The sequence below is a fragment of the Amblyomma maculatum genome, chromosome 10, assembly GCF_055883805.1.
Source record: "Amblyomma maculatum isolate TAMU_Amacu chromosome 10, ASM5588380v1, whole genome shotgun sequence".
Classification (NCBI taxonomy): Eukaryota; Metazoa; Arthropoda; class Arachnida; order Ixodida; family Ixodidae; genus Amblyomma; species Amblyomma maculatum.
In genome coordinates this window covers 14,297,492-14,316,477 of record NC_139353.1, presented here as the reverse complement: position 1 = coordinate 14,316,477, position 18,986 = coordinate 14,297,492, and the positions used below count along the sequence as shown (strand labels likewise).

The following is an 18,986-nucleotide window of genomic DNA, read 5'->3' as shown; positions in this document are numbered from 1 at the left end:
ACGAAATAAGCAGTTGGAAGCCAGCGTTATGCCTTTAAGTGCCCTTTCGTGTCCCGTTTCCGCGCCGTTTCTATCAATTCCAAAATCCAGCCGTCCTCGTTTGCATGTTAGGGTGTCGGAATCCGGGACAGGAGTCATTGTGTGATCATGGCGGGATATATATACATAACTAGGAGCGCAATTAAAATGTCTGAAATGACAGCTTGACTTACGTGGCACACCGCGCCTTATTCCGGTCCTTCCTCTTCTGCTTCTTCTATGCACAGTCCTCGCGGCGACAGCCGGTTTTCTGATACGACGACGTTTTTCTCAGCTTCAGCTTGTGCATAATTGCACAGTAGAAGTACATCTTAGAACAATGAAACTATTTCTTGCCCAGAAGTCAAAAATTATCCTATAACTACTCAAAAAGAAAAATAAAAACATTCGGAATTTTAATTAGACCTAACCAACTCAATGACAGAATTTATTAAGATATAGTCGCGTGGTAGTGACAATGCAGCAATGATTCACAGTAATATATGTGAGTTCATATTGCAAATATTTCGAAGATTCATTAAGTACTGCAGTCTGTACTTTTAATGTTCTTCTAGCAAACGAATTCGGTTCTGTCGCATTCTCTCAAGTTTTGCTTGTTGAGTACCTGCTGCAAATATTTTAGAAGTTCCCACATTAATTCCTGTATAGTCTCTACATATAATGGTCGTTTAGTAAATCAATTTGATATTTTCACATTCAACTATATTTGGCTCAGGAGACCTTGTGACTCGAGCAATGAGGTAAGGTTGCTCGCAACGGGAGTGTTTGTTTGGAGTAAACAGTGGAAGTGTTCTGTGCACGGGAAACTACATTACTTGCTTGATGTTGCTTGCTCGTTACAGCCGCTGTCAACTGTAAAGTTATCTGCATTATGTCTTCTTGCCGTCTTACCATACATCGTTCTCGAAGACATCGATCGATCACCTGACCCTTTCTTTAGATAAATTTGCAACAGATTATTACCATATGAGCGTTAGCAGTATAGTATACTATACTGCTAACGCTAACAAACGAAGCGTTGGTTTCCGGCTCATGTGGTAATAATCTTTTGCAAATTTATCTAAAGAAAGGGTCAGGTAATCGATATATGTCTGCAAGAACGATGTATTGCAAGTTGAATGCGAGCAAAACTTGTTAAAGGAAACGCGTGTCACTGTGGACAAGCTGCTAGGCAGCGTCCAATTCGCCAATTCCCCCACAATGGCGCTGGAATCGTTCTACTGCGCGTCTAAAAGGTGCTGGCGTTAACCGCTCGGGCAGCCACAAGCACCAGCAGACCGCATTCCGACCGATTGTTATAGATGAGTACAGTTTGGCTGATAAGGCTCCATGCCTATACAATGCCCGTGTGTAGTTTGTATAATCGCGCCTCCGTCGGCGATCTGAGCCAACCAGAACGATGCGCGCGAAAAAAGAATAAATAAATGCTCTCTGTATATATTCCAAAGAAAAAAAAAAGTATTGTTTTCCAAGCTGCTGAAATAATTGTTTGAGAAATAGTACAATAATGCACGCGTATTTGAGGCATTTTTTGCTGATTGCAGCTTTATTGATGACTGCATTCAAGGCATGTCCATAAAAGGTGGCGAAAATCCATCTCGGTGGCCGGGCTCGGACACTTAGGGCATGTTCTTGACACTGCGTCTTCTTGAGAGCCCCATCGGCACGTCACCGATGGGGTAAGGGCCACCCCAGCCCTAATTTTTCCAACATGGATAATTCTAGACCAAGCTTTCCTCAATTTCCCATAGCCTAGGCTTGCTGCTATGCAAGCAAAAACCACCCGCGTTTTAAGAGTTTTTGTGGCCTATATGATGCATGCAAAATACAGGTTCATTTTCAAGTTGTTGAAGTAGCTTTATTATTTCTTTAAGGAGAGATGTTAGTGACGGTCCATCGGGAGATTCCCTGCTGGTGGCAAAGGCCACCATCCTCTGTCCTTTGTCGCCACCGTAAGCGTGATTTGATCAAGTTGGTGACTTCCACTTGAACCCTAATATGCAAACAATACATGGCTAGCCGCTTTAGATTCTATCGATATATATTTTAAAGTTTTTGTTGTTAAAAATGCACTTGAATAGAGAGTATGGCGAATTCATAAAAAGGACGTTTTGTTGGCATGATATTTGTGCTTCAATTTTTTTTTTCGGTTAAATAACTCTCTATCTCACTCTATAAAGGAAGCCAATAGCCACCGAAAGCCAGGATAGCACAGGGAAACGTTAGTTTTGGTCTTTGTTATGTTTCTGCTTTTTATCAGCGTGAAATTATATTCTAATCATTTTATGACTATATGATAACTGATATGGAACTACAAGAAAACAAAACCACAACGCATCGCGATGGGATTTGAACCACGAGTAGTACCATAATATACATATAAAAAAAGAAAAAAAAGCCTTCTTCCGTATGCTTCTTTGGATTCGATGGTCACTGGCTTCCTTCGTACGTATGTTATAACGAGCCACATATACTTCGCGATCCTCGTTTACTCTTTATTTTACTGGTCAGGTGGTGCACTAGATACCCATTCGACGAGCGAACTGAGAACTGTATGCGTCGCTTAGCCTATTATATAAAATTTCAGGAGATTTCTGAGACCTGAAAGATGAAGCGGTCTGAGGAGTTAAAAAATTGGTTACGCATTCCTCATCGTTACAACCACCGTCAAGATTAAACGTGATTCCTCTGCGGCATAAATGCCCCTCTCAGTGACGCCCACTTACTAATGTTGTCTGTCCCACTGGCGGACTTACTTCTCTAAACCTCTCGTGTTCCAGATGCCCGAGCTGACACCTAAACTCGACCAATCAGTGTTTCCATTTCTGCGGATGGTACGATGTCCTGCAACAAGTTGAACGGGACAAAAAAACGCGCACGAACGCGCACGAACAATGTCTAAGTTGTGTTCATTATCATCAAAGATGTTGGTGATCAAAAAATGATGCTCTTTATCTTCCCCCTCCCCCCTCAGATCCACAAAGGTCAACAGGGGGGAGCTCGCGACGGCGCCCCGGCATCCCGCCCCGTCTTTCCAATGTCTCTTGGGAGCACTATTGAGAGGACACTCTCAAAGTGTCCACCTTACGTTAGCAGGCATGGGCGGCTAAGAAATCGCGTTGAGGAGTCGCTCTTAACGACAGCAAGCGGTCGTGATTAGCAGTTTTCTTTAATTATTTTTAATTATACGCTCCATACGATGGTTTTAAATTTGACTTGAGAATACTCACAAATACCCATTTTACAGATTTGTTGCATTGGAATGTGGCCATAAATATCTTTTCAGGGTATATTTCACTGCTTCACTGCTTAAAAATAGCAATTGCTTGCTGTTTGCTTGGCGCAAACACTGATGAAAGGCTTGATCACCCTATTAATGTCTTATAGATCCAACGTTCGAAGGAAGTCGTGATACTTTTCCCAATTAGGAAAAATAAGGATGGCAGGTGGTTTCCCTATGGGATAGTCGGTACTCGGGGAAATCTGTACCATAACTATATACTATGACACAGGCATGTACCGTAATCTTTATTTTATTACCCCACCCTGTCAACCACTGATCATTCATAAAATTTGCATGTAGTGTAATTTACAATGGTCATTTTCAAAAAAGTAAAATCACTGAAAACAGCTAAGAGTGAAATAAGACAGGAATACCGTACCACGGGCAGTGTGTTATTATAGAATAATGCTGGAATAATAAAAAATTGAATGTTTAGGTGTTTTTTTCTCTACACGTGGCTTGGCATTCAGTTTGCCAATTATAAAAACTTGCAAGCCTAGTTGCACTGGCAGTGTCGTTTTCGTGCTTTGTTTTATTTTTGTCGGTTGCACAGTATCTGCATCCTGATAATTAGCTGCCATTCTCGCCTAGGTCATTGCTAATAGCCACATCTGTGCTGCACCCGGCTGTCATGTGGAGTTCACGCAGCCGTATCGACGACATACAGCTGCACCATTCACTTGTTTGTCATTAAATAACCGGAAACTCTTTCATAACTATTTTTTTTTTACACGGAAGTTTACCACAATAAAATTGTTCTATTTACCTGGTTCAAAAACCGTAACCACTTGTCGGCCAGGTTGCACAATTCTTTCTTTCACACATGTTAAAAATTCTGAGGACGATTAAGACATCACTTGGTGCGAAATTTGAGTGCTGCGATTAGAGAGGTGGGCTTCAATGAGCTCCTCAACACGGTGGAGGAGCTCATTGAAGCCCACCTCTCTAATCAGAGAATCCGGCTCAGTCATACGAAACACGGACGAGCCGTCTTACGCAAGATAGGATGGCAGATTGAGCCAGTACCCCTCAAGGAAGCCCTTCCGGAAGACTGGAAGACGGCCATTCAGACCAAACCCCTTCCCCGGAACATGACGCCGGGCAAGGACGACGAGAGGCGCACCGCGCGGGCCAAAGCCATAGCCCGAAAGCTGGAAGAGAACCCCAGGGTCCTCTACGCGGACGCCTCGCTCCGAAAACACAGTGACCGTGCAGCAGTGGTGGTTACGTCAAAAGACAGGCTGATCGTCAGCGCGTCCATAAAGACAACAGACGCCGCAGTTGCAGAAGAAGCGGCCATGGCCCTCGCACTCGCACAGCCGAGCGTGGACACCGTGGTCACTGACTCAAAGACAGCCTACAGAAGCTTCCGCAGAGGGGTAATATCCTCCGCGGCCCGAGCCATTCTATCCAAGTGCAAGCCTCCGGGAAGAGCTATAGAGCTCGTGTGGGTCCCGGCTCACTCGCAGGTAGCAGGCAACATCATCGCAGACTACCATGCCCGAGAAATGTCAATCCGGGGCGAGAACGAGCCGGAAGAGCTACCGCATCCGGTTACCAGCTTTCGGGAAATTACAAGCATGTACCGAGAGGAAAGGTGCAGACTGCCAGAACCGCACCCCAAGCTCACCAGGCAACAACAGACGATCCTGCGCCGAGCGCAGGCGGGATCGCTTGCGCATCCCGTATTGATGAGCCGCATGTACCCTGCGGAACACGACATGCTCTGTCCTTTTTGTAAAAAAGAAAAGGGCACCCTGCCGCACGTTTTGGCAGAATGCAAACAACTCAAAACCCCCCCTCCTCCCCTTCCCGCCAACACCCCCAATCCCCAACCCCTTGAGCGATGGGAGACCTTGTTGTCCAGCCCCGCCCTATCGATCCAGCTCGCACTGACAGACAGGGGCCAGGAGCTGCTGGAAACATATGGGTCCCGCAACTAGGGAACCACCCCGTCTGGTGCAAGCATGCACCACCGAATTATTTCGGGCTTAATAAATGTTGATTCCTCCTCCTCCTCTAAATAAATAAATATATATATATATATATATATATATATATATATAGTGCTGGTTGATGCCAGCCTCCGTGATGCCCGCCCTCTGCTCGCCAAGAGTGATGCCACTATATGTTGGCCAACGTAATTCGCGACCGTGGCATATCACCAACCACCACCCGAACTTTGCCCAGCGGGCCACGTCTCAGGTATCCTAGCTAAAACTAGCGCTACAAAGGTTATGGCTCTTCTTTCCCTTCTTCTGAGAAATTATCTTTGGCTTGTGGCTCTCTCGTGGCTCGTGACCCTCTTTAGCTCGATTACATCGGAAACTGCATCGACGGCAACACGGCCCAACCGCCGAACGGGTGCATTAGAGCTGAGCTCGGAAAAAAAAATAATAACACTCACCTTCTGTGGGGTAGCATTTCCTTGAAATATGCCGTTTGCATCTAATGGTGCCTGCAAACGACAAACATGGGATAGGCATCATCGTCGCCTACAAAATAAGTGTACTTTGACGCCACAAAACTATAGGAAAGTTGCTATGCAGACCTCTGCTAAGGAACGATCAGAACGGAGGTCGTTAGCCAGGTCTGTATATATACGCAGTTGTAGAATGTAGACTCTTCATAATTATATACTTTTCTACCACAGAAAGTTTAAAAAGCCTTGCATTGACTAGATGTCGCATTCACGTGGTGCGACCGGGTCACTATACAGTATACCGGATGTCCCAGCTAAATTTAAGCAAGTTTTAAAATGGTCGCGTGTGCTAACACAGTGAAACCTACTGATGGTTTTTGAGAGCTGCGTGACCTAACCAGAAGCACTTTTTTACAGTACTACTGACTTAATTCATTGTAAAGATCAATTAGCTAAACTTTAATTATTGGCTGCCGGAGAAAAGTGTAATTGCAGATATTGAAAAAGAGGTGATCAAGAACACATGAACAAAAACGCTGGCATATTTCAGTGCTTCGGCCTGGCTTATTAGAATCTGGCAGTGTAACAGTCTTCCACTCGAAGAGAGGGAACCTACAGGCACACATTTAAAGAAGCAAGGACACACTGGACGAAATCATGCTCCAAGAGGCAAGGGACAAGGTCTAATGAACCGACTACGCCGCGTATACCCCTCTAGAAATAAAAGGAAAGGGGGGGGGGGGGGGCACAAACCTAAGCTTTTCTCGGCCACGCTGGCGCATAGAAACCTGTCAGTCATTCAACGCGAACTCGAAAGTACGAAAACTATGCGATGATGGAAATTCTGAATACGCACAATTAAATCACTCAGAAAATGGTGGACAAGGTGACGGACCTTTTATGGAAACCATACAAAAGATTTGCGCCGAATGGTTCAAGCTTTTGTGATAAGCAGAATAGTGTATGCCATCCCCAAACCACTCTACCTGCAGCTAGGGCTGGAGGAAAAGTACAAAATAGAAGGAATCTTAAGGCAGGCATATAAAGAAGCCCTGGGGCTACCCAAGGCGTGCACATGTACCTAACTAAATACAATGCAACTTGCAAAGAAGGCGGTGAGGTAGCCGATTATGATCACATTCTATGGAGCTGCAGATAGACGAGACCAACGGCGGACTTACTACCAGTCCCTTCTCTAGAGCAGTGGGAGGATATACTGGCTAGCTGAGATCTGTTCACACAAGTCCAAGCCACTGAGAGGACTCACAAGGTGGCCAAGAGCCGCCTAGTATAGCGCCCACATAGGACTCAAAACTGGTAGTAAACATTTTCCAATCGAATTACAAAATCTGGGGATTTTTTTTTTTTTTTATGCACAGCCATGACAGATGATCATGGCACAGTGCAAGAATAGCCCGAGCTCTTGATGTTATATCCCCCTAGTCAGCAGTCACCGGGACGTTTTATTTTCTAGAGGATGCATATTTCTATGACGTTCTCATTTTTATGGAGCACATAGCCAGGATAGGGGACTTAAAGAACGCCATAAAAGGGGCATATGCACTTACGGTCTCTTGCATTCCAGGTAAGCACACATGGCCTTTGAGAAAAACGTTGAATGGATGACGTCCAGCTTGCACTCCCGAATAGGCTTTAGGAAATATAAGACAAAAATAATCATTCTGGAAAACGGTTTTCCTTTTCCTTGGACGAAAACAACCAATTTTTTGTTACATTTTCGGAGCTTATTTCTTGTCAGCGAGAGTAAAGCTTGCAGCTAAGTAAAGTGTTGCTTTAGCAAAGATAGAAACTTTCAACAGTATACAGATCATATATGGGTTATTGGAGCATATATAGAAGTGTATATCATGACGTGGGAATTGCCTGCAGACGTGCAAGCCAAAACCGCGCCAAGCAATCTCGTACTAAATGTAGACAGCGCCTTTGGTGTAGTCTTTTACTTTGTCCGGAATTGCGGGTGAAACCAGGCGATATCATCAGAGATGTAATTCAGGTCCATGCCCAGAAAGATTTTTTTGTATTTTAATCTTCCCCTGTTTGTTTTTACGTCCAACACGGTAAGCGTCAACTTCCTCAACCCACTGAATAAGCCCAGCACAGCAACACTTTGGCACTTTTAACCCCATGATACCAAACAATGGCCAATGAACTATTTTCGAGATAATGCTCACTGCAACTTCATCCACGACTTAACAATGCAGTAAAGAAGTGGCTGGATTAACCAGTGGATTCGGTTTAATCAGGCAATTTGAAAATTTCACACTTTGAGCGGGGCAGAACGCCAGCCTGCCTGGAACAAAAAGTGTGCTGCTCTTTCTCGTCCAGATTGTTCGAGACTCTCTGCCACGGCCGCTCGATGGAGGTGCACTAGTGCGCTTTCATCGAGAGGCCGTTTCACTTCTTATCGACAAATCAAACAGAACAGCATGACAGGATACTGAAAGAAGAAAGTTGGGCTACTTAGGTCCGGTCTGTAAGTGGTTGATTTGTTTCGTCTCTTCCTATTCGTTCGTGTCTATTTTAGTGCATTGACGCTAAGGCTTTAAATCCCGGATTTAGCCAAGCTCTGTCTATCTGTCTGAATGAAGCCAATGGTCACAATGCAGGTATTTAAGTAAGGCGGTTACCCACCGCTGTGGCTCAGTTTATGGCGCTAGCTCGCCTACTGAGTCGGAATACCCGGATTCGAACCCGACATCGGCGGCCGCGATTGGGTAGAGGCGAAACGCAAGGGTGTCCGTGTACTGTGCGATGGCATTGCACCTCAAAAATCCCCAGGTGGTCGAAATTGCTCCAGGGACCTCCAGTACGATACCTCTTTATCTCTTCTTTCCTCCCCATGTTACTCCCTCCTACCGACGCAGTTCAGCTGTCCATAGAGAAGTTTAACAGATACCGCGCTTTTTATCTCCTATAAACCAATCTAATCTACATGGAACGCCTGAGTAAGAAACCATGCGTTTGAAAGAGCAAGCCTTCACAAGTGCTAGCCGACATACCGTACTTTCACGAGTCTAAGCCCCCCTAATTTTGCAAAGAAATTTTTGGGAAAACAAAATTTGCATGCGGATCTATGCACCCCTTTTTTGCATAGAATAACGCGTATCCAAGGCCGCCAAGCTCGCTTGCTCACTCGGTCGTCGAACTAGATCTGCCAGATTACCGACCTAGCATGGCGTCCGTGCCGTGGTGGTGGTGGTGGTAATAATCTCCGACAGATACAGGATAGGCGTCAACCTATCCGCCTACACGATGGCCTTGAGTCCTTGGACCCGGGTGGCGTGTTCGGCCAACCGGATTACACCTAGCTGAGTCTCAGGGCGTGAGCTCAAGAGTAGAGTCTCCCAAAATTATTCCGTTTTTGACTGTTTATTTATATTGATTAAAGGCTTTAGATGTGATCTTCAGCTTCATGCGTTACTGTGTTCCGGCACTGCATAACAGGTGACGGCACAGAACGCCAAAAACCGCCTGAAAGCGACCCCGATTACTCTATCAGCGTGTTGTCAGATAGGCCTGCAGTGTCGGTGGCGCTCGGCAAGTTTCACGCGTATCAAGGGCTCGCGTTGCTTATGCTGGTATCGTTTGAGAGCAGATTATCGAGCTTGTTTTTAGAGGGCTGCCTACAGATTAAAGTTTAAGTGAACTGAGCTGTGATCGTGTACGTCTGCCGAAGATGCTTGGCAAGCTGGTTTTCCAAATAAATTATTCCTTGTGCCCGTCTCGTCGAGAAATTTCCGGTAAAAAGCAGGGGGCGGATGAGGCTTTAATTTATATTTTTGAATTCTATACAGCCCCTCCCCCCCCCCCCCCTCCCCGCAATTTTGGCCATCGTGATTGTAAAAAAAAGGGAGTTGCCTAAAATCGAGCAAATACGGTCCTTTGAATATGACCAAGTAAGCTGAATCAGCTGTATTTGCTGATTTATAGCGCTGGAACACACCGCTATTTACATTGCCAGGCTAGTCTGTAATTGTTCTCGTGATGGTACAAATGAAAACGGAAACAGTTTTTGAGGATGTGAAAGGCTCAATAATTGTCTCACATCTCAGTTGCCCTCAGCCATGCCGTGGGGGAAGGTGGGAATGGAGGAATAAAAGGAAGTGCCGTAGTAGAGCTCCATAATAATTTCGACCACTCGGGGATCTTGAGCGTGCGCTCACATCGCATGCAGCACACGGACGGCTTATGCATTTCACCTCCATCGAAACGCAGCCGCCTCAACCAGGTTCGAACCTCGGCATTCTGGTTCGGTAGCTGAACGCCTTAACCATCGACCCACTGCGGCAGATGTGTGGGTACACCACAAATGCGCATTTACGGGCACAGGCAGACAAGGGGGTCACTGTGGCATTTTGTTCTCTGCGAATTATTTGCATGTCTGCGTCCGCGCATCGACAGTATCTGCATATTAGTTTTCTCGTGCATTTGTGCACATTAACAATTAGCACCATCTGTCGTCCGTCAGTAGCGAACTGCGCCAATAGCTCGATGAGATCCTAAACTTGTTATCATAGGGAAAGGAAAGTGGGGGTGACGAGATATCCTATGCGAAGGTGGTCATCATCGTAACCTGCATCTCTTCCTGCTGGCTACAAAGTACGACTAATAAGGCAATAGCCGCTGCGCTCACACCAACGGTCGTAGAAGTTCAGCCGCATGTAGCGAACACGTGCACGCCATTCAGCATATTGTGGCAGCTGGGCAAACTAGAAACAATTGACTAGATTTCCTGGACAAGCCTGACAGGCAACAGCAAAACAGCTATAGAGGGAGGGGGAGGGGGGGGGTGCATCTTACCACTCGGGACCTCGGTGGGCACAGCTCAGGCGGACGGTTGCCGTCCTTGGTTAGGCACACGGATTCGACCAGTTTCACCTTCAGCCGGGTGTGGGATCGGTTCGCTCCCGGCTGCGCATCGGAATAAGGCGGGGAAAGGTGAGAACAGGGCTGCTGTACTCAAGCAACCCAACCCGGCCGCTCTTTTTTCTCCACACACGTCAAGTCGCACAGTCTCGTCAATTTCAGCTGATTACTGTGAGGTATACGCCAGGAAAAAACGCACGCGAATTGCGTAGAGTCCGAGTCTGAATGGCTCCTGATCTGCGTTATATTTTTTTTCAGTGTACCACATTCTCAGCTTAACGTCAATAAACTATCCATATCTGTATGATTCTGCAGTCCAGTATGACTAGCTTTAAAGGAATTTCTTCTACAGGTGGACGGTTTCATATCCGCCATCCCGGATATCTGCCCTGCAATACGGAAACTCCTTACATCGATTTACAACGAACCGTTAAAACGACGACGTTTTGCCCCTTAAGCGACGTTGGTGGCTATGTGTACTAGAGGCTTCTTCTTCTCTTTGAAATTTAGGGGGATATTCTATGACCGCTAAATTTACCGAAGGACCCAGCCACATGCAAAGCGAAGCACTCACCCTAGTCCTTATTGATAAGATTTTGACGATGTGGTAGAGATGCGTGTTGTCTGCGGACGCATCAAACGCTGCCTGTTGGGCGAGTTCCGTGTAGTTGAAGAACTGGTCTGGTGGCACGCGAACCCAGCCTGGACCCCACTGCCCGTACACAACGCCGGACGAAGCCGTCAGGGCCACGACGATCGAGAGGAGCCAACCGTGTCCCTTCATGACGTCGCCAGTCACCCTTCAGATTCGCGCAGCGCGTGTACAACTGCGGCCGAGCGACGCTTGTTCAGCCTACTTAGCTCAAGCTGCCACGAAAGGGAAAACAAAATGCGGATATTGTGGCACGACCACGAAGAAGTGTGCAGCGACTGACAGCGCAGCAGCTGTTACAAGGTGACTAGCTTTACAAAATTCGCGTCGGAATATATCGGAAGCCTTCTAAAGAATCCTTCGGGAAACACAGATGGAGATGACGATGGTGGTAGAAGAGGTTGTTGTGACACTTCTCGTGTCACACTGCAGACATTTTCTGTTTGATATTCCCGCTAAATGCTGCAGTGAGGGACTGTCATGTAAAGATTACCGTAATGCTGTGCATATCAATGATTTCATTGCATCTTTTTATCGCATTGAATTTGCATAATGTTTACATTGTGCTTACATTTTGTTTTATTTTGAAATAATGTGCTTCAACACTTCATGAACTGGGCTTTGTGTACAATTTTAATGTTCTGTATACTGTCAACCATTTTAAGCATGTCCCAAATTTTGGAGATGGGGATTAAGAATGCCGCTTCGTTTGGTATTTCACTGCCTTTATTTTCGCCATTCTCCTAAAAAAATTTTACATTTCTGAATAAACTTCTTATCTTATCTTGTATTACTGTTTTCCGCTTCCTCCTAAGCCTCTGATGCTGATGGGTGTGGCGCGCTTCGTCTCCCTTGTGAAGCCGCTCTCAGAGGACGGCTATTCGGCAATAAGTGGCTATTTAACATTATGAGAACAAGAAGACGCAGTCGATCAAAAGATGCTGTGCCTGAAGATTTTTCTGGAGAATTTTACAGTTCCGTGAAGTGCCTCTTGAGTCCAGTTCTGCTTAACATTTTCACGGTTAGTTTCTAAATCAAAGTCCGGCCGTATACGTTGACACAGTAACATTTTATTTGCACTAAAGAGAACTGATAAAAAGGCAATATCTAGGGGTCTATGGACTCATTACTCAGTCTAAGGTGGACATATGGTTTTTGCAGAAATCTTGGCGTATTGCCGAACAGTTTGCAATGTGACTTCCATTGGACCTCATCCGACATCGTGCCTTTTCATTCACACTAGACTACACATTCCATGAAAAGTTTTACTATTGAGGCAGCTGCCAGTGCATCAACTGCCAGTGCTTCAAATTGACCTTTCGATAGCCCTTGATCGTGACCGGTTCAATTTTTGTTCCCACTTTTAGAGCACCTTAATGTTGTTTCGGTGTCTGCGAAGGAATTGGTCTTTTTTATACAATGACCGCTCCACACGCTTGGTTCCGAATGGTTCGCTTATATCTCTTCGTCTGTCAAATCGGGGTGTCCATTATTGCATGCTTCTGTTCGCACTCCAATTCGAAGCGCTTTTCTGCAGAGCAGTGCCATTCGAGGTTTTTGTATCTATATAGATAGTGAGCTCAAAGTATTAGCTTATGCAGATGATCCGTATTTTTTTCTCCGCAGGCAAGCCTATAGCGTGGATGAAGCTGTTCGCTTAACTGAGCTGTTTAGCTTAGTTTCGGGTGCCGGTTTACCCTACTTTTTCCTTCCGCCAAATATAGTGTATGGACGAACAACTTTCAAGTGAAGTGTTTTTCACTTCTGTTCGAGCCCCTGCCGCTTTGACGGAAATAAACTGAATTGAATTGAATTGAAAGCCAACTAGAGCACATTCAATGTGAAAGACTGCGGCGCTTGCAACTTTCATAAGAAAACCGCTGCTTCGATCACCAGAGCTAATAGACGACACATTCCATGAACACGGCGTTGTGTCCGCTGTCGCAAAGCTCCGGTCAGTTTTGAAGAAGGAAAGCACCAGATAAGGAAGGGGATGAAGTTAAAGAAGAAATAAGAGCAGAGCGAACACGAACATAAAAGAAGTAAGACAACACCGCTGTCCGTGTTGTTCGCGCTGTTCAACAATGTCTAATTTAGTCACAAACCAGCTCGCCCAGTTTTCTGCCATTCAGAAATTCATAAAGAAGCTGAGCCGAATGCAATGGTCACGTTTATCAAAATATTGGGAAGATCGGCACACGTTTCTTGAAAAGATCGCAGCGGAGAGACGACGAGAGAGAGCGAACGAAGCCTTTCTGTGGTCGATTATGGATACGACTAAGATATTTGCAGTGAAAGGCTGGAGACCCTCGCTACTGCACTGAGTTAACGTATGTACAGATACTCATTATAGAGTACTTCCAACTGCTCAATACTCAATGGACACGAGATCCACTGCCATCTTAATTGTGGATCATAGTTTCCGTGTTTACATTTTATTTATTCTTGTACTAATAATGCGCTAATTTCTGCAATTCGTGCATTTTTTGTTTGAAGTTCCTGTTTATTTAGAATTTATTTGCACTGTTTCTCGTTAGTATTGTATTATAGTTTTTCTTTGTACGCCTGTATATTCTTTTCTTCACTGCCTAGTATGTTACCTGCTAATCTTATCCATTCTGTCATAGGAGGTCCCCCGGACAGTTTATACTTCGGGACCTCCTTCTGTAATACTGATAATCCATGCACATGTACCTCACAGTGAAAATAAAGATGAAAGATGAAAGATGAAAAGATGAATGACATGGCACGTATCCCAGCCACAAGCTTCAATCTTTATTCACCATGAAGCTCCCAATATAAAATTTTATCGCTTCAAGCACCGCGCCTGCCATTGTGTAACTGATTCTCCAACTGCAAGCGTTTCGTGTCACGCCGTCTCTTGTAAGTATGATAGATTGCGCAACGAAACGGCTGTCACGTACAAGGATGCCTGATTTCTTGAGAGCGACTGCTCGTATAGCACGTCCCTATGAGCTTATCAAATCAAAACTGAGCTATACTACTATAACCAGCTTAACAGAGGTTTTAAAAGCTTTTCCTACAATGCGAAATGAACGGCAAAAGTAGGTTTGTAATTTTAAGGCTAGCTCCATGCACCCTATTCAGGGATCTTTTTCTTTAAGGTGCACCCGCTTTGTGCTATATATAGCTCGCTTTTTAATGTAGAATTTTTCTTCTTTTATACATATGTACTGTTTTCTACACCGGGGGCATAATAAAATAAACTTTAACTGTGACAATGAATAACAGCATATTGAGAGTTGTGCAGTTGAGTGTCAGATTGTCAATACAAAAGCTGTAGATATCCTCAAAGACGGCTAGCTACGTTGTTTCCAGCATGCTACGACTTACGCCGCCCTATATGAGCCTTCAAAATTTCCGTCACGTGACCAGCTGCTACTTTAAATCATTCGCCAAGCGCGTACAGACAGCTTCACTGTAGAGAGCACGTCCCAGAAAAGCGGATTTTGTTATCGCGTACGCGTCTCGGGGCTTTGAAGTGCGCCGCAGTCACGAGGAAGGTTTTCTTTCTCTTTTTTTTTTTTTTTTTGTACTAGGCACCGTTCTCGGCTGGTTGAAACATCACTTTAAATAAGCGCTAGTTTGATGGAAACAACGTAGCTAGCCGTTTTTCGAGAAGATCTACAACTTTTGCTTGACGCTTTTTTCTCTCAAGCCAATAATTAAAAATAGCTAGGCAGTTCTTACTAATTAATTAACTTTGGCGAACGAAACAGTTACTAGAGCTAGTACAGACAACTCTGAACAGCTGTGAATTTGTTTCACTGTGCTAGGGCTAACCGTATTTCTTTAAAACCTTGGTTCAAGTCAGCTGGGACACCCGGTATAATTAATTGTTCCCAGCCATGGGTGGCTCACCTGTTGCGTATACTGCGGACTGTGGCAAACACCGTCCGCTGTCTGCTCAGTGGCGCTAACGTCAGAAAGAAACGCTTGAGCGGGAGAAAAAGCGTCTAAAGTTCTTTTTTTTTTTTTTTTAAGTGCTCAGTAGTTTTATCAACGTCGCTTTTTTTAGTTTTTTTTTTTTTTTTTTTTTTTTGCTTGGACAGCGGCGTCATCGATGACTCTGGGACAAATGGAGATTTACACATACCTCGCACAGGCGAAAATGTTCTGCAATGCACCAGTGAGCCAATGACACCGCATGTGACTATACTTCCCAGTGAGCTAGCTGTTATCTTTTGCAGTTGTTTTAGTACGCTTTGTATTACCTGGTTCCTGTCTCACGTCGCAGCAGGCATCTGCAGAGCAATTGCCCTAGTTGGTAGGCGGGAAAGTGGAAAGAAAAAATATCATCCGCCTTTTTGGGAGAGAAGGGAAAATGAAAACGTGCGAGGCAATCGGGGGACTAGTGGATTATATCGAGAGCGTAGTAAGGCGCCACCAGAAGATGCGTGGCTGCCACAGAGAGAACATGGAAAAAGGTTGTGCGACACGGATTGCAACAACGTGATCGAAGAAGGTCTGCGTCCCCCTTGAGTGCATGCTGCTCGACCTTAATTTCAGAGGTGGGCTACCTCACGAGGTTTCACCTCATGAGTCGGCCTCAACCTCACAGAGAGGTAAGGCAAAAATTAGGTTGGCGATATCTCGAAACTTTGGGTGAGGTTAGAAAATCGGGCCTCAATCTCGCGCGTGAGCTCGGTAGCGCACCCTATGAGCTAAAGCAGGTGCTTAGAGACGGATTGAGAAGCTGGGAATTATCGCTCTATAGGTTGCATGTTCGCCTCCTTTCTGCCGCCCCTGTCTTTTTCTTATTTATGGGCTGCAATCATACGGCACTGTATGGCGTAAATATCTTCATAGAATGCACTCGCAGTGCATGCGGCTAAACCACTTAGAGGAAACTGGCTTGCGGCTCATTAGTTTAGTTTTGAAGGAGAACAAATGAATGTTCCAAAGATCCTTGTCATGGACTGTTCACGAAAATAGTCCCTGAAATTCTGTTTGGACTTACGGATATTTAAGCTGCATTTTGTTCTCTCTCTCATTTCTTTTTTTTTTTTTTTTAAGTCTCCGGTGAGATTCGGACTCAGAATTCACTCAGGCGAAACTTTACAGTCCCGGCGAGCCAGTGTTCGTGGCAGACAAAGCGGTTCACGTTCAACACTATGACCCACCTGTTCCGACCAGTGTTTTGCGAATAGAGGCATGGTGTTCGAAGGTGTAATCTAGCCCGTTCTTGGAATGCGTGACGGGATCACGGAGTTATCGAGGAACTCCCAAGCCATTTAAGCTACACTAGGCTAATCAGCTGCTGATTTCGGGTAAGCTTCGCCAGTCACTACTGCGCACACGCCGTAACCATGGAAACTAGTGGCTCCGAGCCACAGAACAAGGGAAGAGAGAAGAGAGAGGAGAATAAGGAGAAGCCGGTCAAATGGATCAAGTGTTAAGAATCGAAAGACGCCAAGAAGAAGAAAGAAACAGAAGGGAAGAAGACGGGAAGAAGACGGGAAGAAAGATAACAGAGAGCAGTAGAAGAAGCCGGTCAAATGGAAGAAGCAGATTCGGAAGACGCCAAGAAGACGCTCCGCATCACCAATCACATCATTCGGTTTGCAGCTGCAGTGCTTCGGCTACGAGAACGTTCGAGTCGTATTTTATGAACAATCCGTTTGATAGCTCCCGGTACGCATATCCAGGCTTAACCGAGTTAAACCGCCACCAATTTCTTTGTCACCACCATTGCAATCCGGAAGGAAATTATGCCACAGAAACGGACGCAGGAATTGACTTGTTGGGGCCCTACAACATGAACAGAATACATCCGTGATAAAGACGAAGTGTGGTTGCACGCATGCCGCACGCGAAGGGGATAATGAGGAAGTTAAAAAAACAAACAGAACAGCTGAAGAAAAAAAATACAATCGATTACTGCGCTGCTGTCTTGTCTGCGACCAACACGATACAACACCTTCAAACTTTTTTTTAATGCAATCGGTCGTAAGATATTGCACAATCATTTTTAAAAAATCCTGGCAGCCATCATGTTTTTTTCTTTCTCAAGCTCAAGAAGGTGCTCAGTTAGCGTCATCGTTGTCATCATCTTGAGTATCAACAAACAGCATGTACATTTGCAATACATTAATTGTAAGAATAACTGGTTCGTTTACCTGCTAGCTAGATAATGCGAATGCCATTCAAGTGGATCGGATGCTGGGCACTCTTTGTCATAGACATCATAAGCGCCCATATGTAGTAGCGTGGGACTTGTGTGCGCCTTAGGATGAGACCGACCACCAAAGAGGGAAGAGGGAGCAGCGGCAGTCAGTTTTGCCAGTTTACTGCAGAGTTCTGCCTGTAATATGCTTTGTGTGATTTTTATATATTTTAGCTACTCCCTCTGGTTTTCGCTGTATAAGATTAGCATTAAACTACAACTATAAGATGACAAAGCTATTTGCTTGCCTGTATCACAAGGTCATCGACTAAATGCATTTTTAATTTAAGTTACGGTTTAACTTATTAATGAATTGCGTTTTTTCTAGATCGAACGCCTGACCTCATAACCTCATAGTCTGTGTTTTAGGTGACGTTTAGTAAGGTTGCCAGTGGTAATTGAAAAAAATATGTGATGTCGTCAGAGTAAACCTCAACCTCAGTGGCTGAAGCTGAGTTTGAGTGAGGTCGCCAAAATGCTTTTGGGCTTGGGGCGTGGTCGATATTTTCAAGGTAAAATGCTAGCCTGTGGCTATAATTCGGTCTGTTGTGATGACTGGATGTCGTGATCAATACTAAATGGTCATTTATACACCACTAAGAAAGAAAAACTTATAATTATAGTCTCCCGTTTAAAAAAAAAATAACGGTGCAGCTTCTGAATCCGTACTTCATTAGGAAATCGAGTCATTTAGTGTCAACTATTCGTTACTACAGCGGCCTCGTCAACAACGTCATAAATGAGAGTCCGCTAAACATTTTAGGCACTATCATGGCTCTGGGGAAGTGTAGTCAGCGCAGTTATTTTATTGAACCGTTAATAAAGCAATAGAGAGATAATAAAGCAATACTTCATAGTATTGCCAATACTTTCGTTACACTCAGCATACTATAAATCCCTAACTACCAAATGATCAGTTTTTAGTGAGCTTAACAGTTATACCTAACCGCTTTCTAAAGGTTCGCATGCCTGTTTTTAAGATATTGTGTTGGTACAACTTCGTTAAGTATGACATTGCCTGATGCGGCCTGAGTCTCTCCGGTTTGAGTCTCACCTGCTTCGTAAAGTGGAATACAACTGTAATTGCAAAACTATTGCGCGCAGCAAAATTCTGAAATGCAAGGAAAAGTCGTTGGAGACAGAAAGAAAGAGAAATCAGACAGCACACTATAGTTCTTAGCATCTGCTATTCGTAGAAAAAGTTTATTTTAGGCACGAGCGGTTTCGGCAGATGACTTCGCTGGTCAAATCCAAAGCTTGGTGATCGAGCTCCCGCTGAAACGGTTCAAAATTAATCCGTTAATTTCACGCGAAGGTAAAAATTAAAAAAAAAATGTCAAACACAGTATACAAACGACCAATTATTGATCATCGTGTAACCGACACACAGCGTTCTGTGACAAAGCGGAAAACCGAAATGGGGTGCCGACCGCAAGCATTTTGTTAGTATGCGTGTTTTCTCACATGTTATTTTCCCTCGCTTCGTACCACGCAGTTGCACAGCTGTTTCTTTGAT

At 44.8% G+C, this 18,986-nt stretch overlaps 1 protein-coding gene across 1 annotated transcript; it reads right to left on the bottom strand.

Annotated features, from left to right (window-relative positions):
• Positions 1-7,308: 7,308 nt before the first annotated feature.
• On the bottom strand, positions 7,309-11,415 carry LOC146175646 (uncharacterized). The gene is made up of 3 exons (XM_084580853.1): positions 11,206-11,415; positions 10,566-10,676; positions 7,309-7,395 (listed from the first exon to the last, which is right to left on the bottom strand). The coding sequence occupies exons 1-3, from the start codon at positions 11,413-11,415 to the stop codon at positions 7,309-7,311; spliced, it is 408 nt and encodes a 135-aa protein (XP_084436979.1).
• Positions 11,416-18,986: the final 7,571 nt, after the last annotated feature.